Raw genomic sequence first — 6,326 nt, 5'->3', positions numbered from 1 at the left:
CGGGGCTGCGGGCCGGGCCGGGGGGAGGGCAGCCGGAGGCGGCCGCCGCGCAAGCTCGTGCCGCTCGCCTACAAGCAGTTCAGCCCCAACGTGCCGGAGAAGACCCTGGGCGCCAGCGGGCGCTATGAAGGCAAGATCGCGCGCAGCTCGGAGCGCTTCAAGGAGCTCACCCCCAACTACAATCCCGACATCATCTTCAAGGACGAGGAGAACACGGGCGCCGACCGCCTCATGACCCAGGTGAGCGCGACCCGCCCTCGCAGGGCGCCGAAGCCGAAGCGCCGCCACCTGCCCGGCCCTCCCCGCCCCCCTGGCACCTTTTCTCGACTGGCTGGCACGCCCCCTGGCACCTGCCCCTCTCGCCAAGCCCAGCCGCCTGCTGCCCCAGATGGGCCGGCCAGGGGTCCCGGCCGGCAGTGCGGACACCCGCGGACCCGCCGGAGGTTGTGAGAAGAGCTCCCCGCTGCCAAGCGCCACGGCCGAGCCTGGTGGCGGCAGCCCCACTGCCCCAGAGCGCGGGCAGCTGAGGTCAGACGCGGCACCCGGAGGTACCTCGACCCGGCCGCCTCCCGTGCCTTCGGGACCCACGCAGTCCCTCCTGGCGTAACCTTCCGCACCGCTGCGCTCCTCTCCATTCGGCACCCCGGAGGGCGAAGAAGCTGCGGGCGCCGAGGGCCTTTCCTCCCCGCGCGCTCTTGGTTTGCTGCGCTGCCCTCTCTGGAGCAGCGTCTCCCTTGGGTCTGGGGTTAGGGACAGCCGGGAAGAGCCGGGCCGGGAGGCGGAGGTGGAAAAGGGAACTCGTCCGGAGAGCCCACGTGTCTGTCCCGGAGAGCCGCGCCGCGCCGCTGCGGTTAAGGGTGGGGTGCAGAGAACTTCGGGCTCTGGGACCGAACTTGGGGGACCCCTGGGCTTGGTGGCAGGGACCGGGAGTGTTGAAAGAGAAGAGCTAGGATGCTGGGAGAGGGAGGGAGCAGAACTTACACTAGCTAGTTTCTGCAAGCTCGCAGGAACCGCTGGACCCAAGCACTGGGGAGCATACTTTCTTCCCCGCAGCTGGGGTCCAAGGGATCAGAAACCTATGTTCCCTTCTTCGGTGGTCTCCCGGGGCTTCCCCCGCAAGCAGGCAGCATTGCCTAGGTGCTTTGGAAAGAACGGCTCCACCACAGCCCTCAGCCTGCGCCCTGGCGCTGGGGTTGGCCGGCCGGTGTCGGGGCCGAAGGTTGGCTGGTGGCCGGGCAGGGCCGGGCGCCGAGGAATGCAGATAAGGATCCGGGCCACGGGCTGGGCAATCATTGACAGCGCGCCCCAGCTCTGGACCCAGGGGANGGGAGAGACTAGAAGCCTGGAGGTAAGGAGCACAGGGAGCTCCCTCCCTGGGCAGTGTGCTCTCCCATCTAGACTGCTTGCCCAGAGGACGGCCAGGCCTTGGGCTGTAGCCGCTGTTGGCTCCTGGGAGACCAAGTCCAAGGGTCTGTGAGGCCCGGGTTGTGCGGGATGGGGGTAGGTTGAGACATGGGCTACGCGCACACTTGGCGGCGCCTCGCACCCGAGTCACGGACTGTGAAAGCGCCTGCTCTTCCGCAGTCCCCTCCCCCAGCCAACTGCAGGGTCCTTTGGGCTGCAGGCACGCGGGGAGTCATCACAGACCGTCGATCTCTCTCCTCCTTCCCGCAAGGCGCGGCTCTGCTCCCACCCCATGTGAGACAGAGCGTGGAGCCGGCTTGCTGAGATCAGAGGCTTAGTTTCTCCAGCCCTTTCCCTGAGAGCGGCGGCACAGAGGTGCTGAAGGCTCTGGACTGAGGGAGAACCTTGCCTGGGATTATCAACCCCACGTGCGCCCCTTGCAGCGGGAGACGCTCCGCTTCGCCCTCCGCCTGGCCCGGCTGGGCGCTAGCATTTCCACCGGCTTCTGGTTTCCGGGTTTCTGCGTCCTCGGAGCGGGTGTGGGTCACTTTTGGATCTTAAGTCCCAGCAGGAATGCTCTGTGGCGCTGGAGAGATCCAGGCGACCCGGGATTCCCCTCCCAACACGCCCCCACGTCGCTGGGGCGCTCTGCACCTGCCGCGCCTCGGGACCGAGTCGAGGGGCCTCAGCCCTGAGGCTACGGTGACACCTACTGGGCACCTCGGGCCTTGCACGCCTAGCAGGCCCGCCGCAGGCAGTGGGGCTCCACTACCATCCCCACCCTGCGGGCCGAGGGCGGTTTCTGGTCTCCAGGTGCCTTGGTGGGACAGAGGGACTGGGAGCCGGAGAAGTGTAGCCAGCTCTGTGGAGGGATCGGTACCCGGTCTAAGCAGAAAGAGGGTAGGAGGCAGGGACCACTTATCAGAGGACGTGGCCCCAAGGGTGCCCCTCCCAGCGGGCCCTCCAGATTTGTGGCGCCACCGTGCGGTCCAGGTCCCTGGAGCAGCCAGATTCTAGAAAGGAAGGAAGCAAGTTAGGGCTCTCTGTTCCTAAAAGAGAGGGACAGAACAATCTCCCTGGTTTCCTAACCCCCGTGGATGCCCTGGGAGAGGCCAGGGCGAGGCTGCGCCTTCACCTGCACGCAGGCGGGCATCTCCCCCTAACTCTGCAGCTTTCCTCTTGCAGCGCTGTAAGGACCGCCTGAACTCACTGGCCATCTCGGTGATGAACCAGTGGCCCGGCGTGAAGCTGCGGGTGACCGAAGGCTGGGATGAGGACGGTCACCACTCTGAGGAGTCCCTGCACTATGAGGGCCGCGCGGTGGACATTACCACTTCGGACCGCGACCGCAATAAGTATGGGCTGCTGGCACGCTTGGCAGTGGAGGCCGGCTTCGACTGGGTGTATTATGAATCCAAAGCCCACGTGCACTGCTCCGTCAAGTCCGGTGAGCCGACGCCTGGGGGCTGGGCCCGGGGCCGGGGCCGCAGGGCATGGGCAGGCACAGGGCTCACTGCTGCCCAGAAGGTGAAGAGGCCCGCCAGGGGATGGAGGCGGGGACCCCAGGGAAGAGGACGCCCGCGTCGCTCCCCGCTGCTGCATGTGACCACCTGCTCATCCCCTGCCTGGTAGTGTCATGGCAGGAGCCTAGGGAGACAGGGCCCTGTCCCAGCGCTGCTGGGGGCCGACCTCGAGGTCCACAGTGCAGAGCCTGCCGCAGGAGGTGCAAGACAGAGCAAGCTGGACAGATGGAGGAAGCCAGGCCATGACAGAGATGGCTTCCCCACTCAGCTGACTCAGAATGGAGGCGGGCGGTGGGGCCAGGGGCCAAGGGCCAGGTTATGCCCAGACACCAGCATGCCTCACCGGGGGCCAAGAGACTCAGAACCCATAGCCCTGCCGCAGATCAGGCCCTTTAAGGCACTTTATATGCTCCTCCAGGGGGTGCAGGCACCCCCAACCTCTCCCTCAGGGCCCCGAAGCTGGACATTTTGGGGCAAAGCCAGCCATGAGGGCCAGAATAAACAGAGTGGAATCAATAAAATGGATTTTCCCAGATTGGCCGCCTTGTTGATCCGAATGGGCAGGCACTGGGGCCTTGCCCCTCCCTCAGATCTTGTCGGAATCCCTGTCACCTGCACTGAACTTGATCACGGATGCTTCAGATGGTTCCTGTGTGACTGCCAGTCTGCTCTCCCCCCCCACCCTGGCTGCGGGCACAGCCCTCCACGCTGGCACCACGCAGTAGTCACACTTGAAGACCTGGCACACTGAGGCCAGGCAGAGTGCTTCCTATTCCTGAACCCACCTGGGCACGCTGTGGTGACCCCACCCCCCTCCTCCCCTCCAGCACTTTCCTGCCAATTGTATCTACTTCAAGTCACATCCACCCTTCACCTGCTAACACTGGCCTGATAACCAGCTCCCCGAGTGGCCACTTCCGTCATTATTCCCACCCACAACACTGCTCACCATCCCACCCACCAATGCCACCGTGTCCTGTCCCCACCTGAGGACCCAGCACATGAACTGAAGACGGGGATTTTGCCCCTTGCCACTGAGTCATGCCCTGGCCCAACCATTCACCCTGAGGCTCCCCAGAAGTCTGTAGCTGCCCCTGGCTGGCCCTTCTCTCACTTCTGTATGGACTCCAAGGGCCAGCTCTGGCACAGAACTTGGGGTGTCTGCCTGACAGTGCAAGTTTTGGGGAGTGTCTGAGCAAAGAGTGAGAAATAACAGGACATCCAGATCCCAGAGGAGTGAAGTGCCTTCTCCACGAGACCATAGCTCTCTGAGTTTCAAGTCACGGCTGACCACCACCTGGCTCAGCTCACCCCTGGCCTCTCTGACTGCCTCACAGTGTCGTCAGGATGGCGAGCAGGCAGGGGCTTCACCCAGGCTTCAGAAGGGCTCTTTCCTTCTCACTCGTGGGTCTTGGAGCCACAATATGCTCCTCTCATTGGCAAAGGATTAGACTGGGGAGGATGGCCAGTCACACCATGGGTCCGGGTGTGTTCGAGGCTGCACGGGAAGGGGGCAGCGAGCCAGGATATGGTGATGGGGGGGCTCTTCGGGAGCGAGAGGAGCTCTGGGGAGGGGTGTTGTGACACAGCAGTAACACCTTCCTGTCCCTTCTTCCCACAGAGCACTCGGCTGCGGCCAAGACAGGTGGCTGCTTTCCTGCTGGAGCCCAAGTGCGCCTGGAGAGTGGGGCACGTGTGGCCTTGTCAGCTGTGAGGCCTGGAGACCGGGTGCTGGCCATGGGGGAGGATGGGAACCCCACCTTCAGTGACGTGCTCATTTTCCTGGATCGAGAGCCAGACAGGCTGAGGGCCTTCCGGGTCATCGAGACCCAGGACCCCCCACGCCGCCTGGCCCTCACGCCCGCCCACTTGCTCTTCACCGCCAATAATCACACAGAAGCAGCCGCCCACTTCCGGGCCACATTTGCCAGCCAAGTGCAGCCTGGCCAGTACGTGCTGGTGGCCGGGGTGCCAGGCCTGCAGCCTGCCCGAGTGGCAGCCGTCTCCACACACGTGGCCCTGGGGGCCTATGCCCCACTGACTAGGCACGGGACACTGGTGGTGGAGGATGTGGTGGCCTCCTGCTTCGCGGCCGTGGCTGACCACCATCTGGCTCAGTTGGCCTTCTGGCCCTTACGACTGTTTCACAGCTTGGCGTGGGGCAGCTGGACCCCGGGGGAGGGTGTGCACTGGTACCCCCAGATGCTCTACCGCCTGGGACGGCTCTTGCTGGAAGAGGGCAGCTTCCACTCGCTGGGCATGGCTGGACCAGGGAGCTGAGAAGACCCCTTCACTGCCCTCCTGCAGCTGCCTAACTCGGCCCAAAGGCCTTCCCACCGAGAGGGTACTGGCCCTGGAAGGGACCCGAGTGGGGGGGCACTGGTTCCCACCATCTCCTCTTTCACAGAGACACGCCATGGAGACTTGATTGGGCAATGCCAGTGTTGACCACCCCACCTCGAGGTAGTGACAGAGCTCAAGTGGAGCTGGTTGGGAGGGAGCGGTCCATCTTTCTCTTCTAGAGACCTCTCGAGGCTGGCACAGTGGATCCCGCACCTGGCCAGCTCTCACTTCGATCTTTCATACCTGCCTCCCCCAATGGGGAGGGCTCATTCCATCTGTCTGAGGCCCCTTTTAGGTGGGCTTGGACCTCAGCCGATGCTGCTAGATTCCCTGGGAGCCAGCAGGGAGCTGGCTGAACTCAACGCCTGCTGCCCAGAACTGAGAAGGCCACGGGGTGGGGCAGCCAGTCTGGCCATCCTGAGGCATGACCTTCCTCCCTGGCCACACTCCTTGGGACACATCCAGAGACTGGTTGCTGTCAGTGGGCAGACTTCCGTGTTCCAGCCAATGTGATCATAGTGCCTGGGACCAGGGGAGCGGGCTGGATGTCCTTCTGCCCCGCCCAGGCTACGCTCCTTTTTCTGCTGAACCATGACCCTCACCCCCCTCTCCGGTCAGTCTCCCCCACCTTATTTATTGGCTCGGAGGGGGAAGCCCATGGGAGAATTTTGGGGATGTTTTGGTCTTTTCTTCCTTTTGTAATAAAAATTATTTAAGTTGTTAGAGCCATAGAGTCTAGGATGCTGAGCAGGGCCAACACACAGACAGTCTGGAGCCATGGGTGGGTCTGTTCAAGGGTGTGCTCACCTTCTTCCAAGGACAGAAACTCCCATGCTCCTACCATTTCTACAGGCCCTTCCTCACCCAGAAGCCCAGCAAAGTCACCACAGAGACCTGGGCCCTGTGCCAGGCAAGGCCTTCCCATGCTGAGCTCAAAGTTTGCCCTAAACCAGAGAAAGAACTGAGGTAACTAGTCCACAGTCACTTTACTCATCTAGAACGACCTTCACTGGGCCCATCAGGGCACTTTTCCTGCTTACCTGAGACTTCCTCAGG

At 63.2% G+C, this 6,326-nt stretch overlaps 1 protein-coding gene across 1 annotated transcript; it reads left to right on the top strand.

The window, feature by feature from the left end:
• Window positions 1–6: 6 nt before the first annotated feature.
• On the top strand, window positions 7–5,995 carry IHH (Indian hedgehog signaling molecule; the record flags this gene model as incomplete). Its single annotated transcript, XM_077748634.1, has 3 exons — window positions 7–240; window positions 2,590–2,851; window positions 4,549–5,995. Coding segments are annotated over 3 exons (1,155 nt in total), but the record flags the coding sequence as incomplete, so codon positions are not given.
• Window positions 5,996–6,326: the final 331 nt, after the last annotated feature.

This window comes from Crocuta crocuta, unplaced genomic scaffold, assembly GCF_008692635.1.
Source record: "Crocuta crocuta isolate KB4526 unplaced genomic scaffold, BGI_CrCroc_1.0 scaffold229, whole genome shotgun sequence".
In the NCBI taxonomy this organism is placed as follows: Eukaryota; Metazoa; Chordata; class Mammalia; order Carnivora; family Hyaenidae; genus Crocuta; species Crocuta crocuta.
This window is presented reverse-complemented; position numbering and strand designations above follow the sequence as displayed.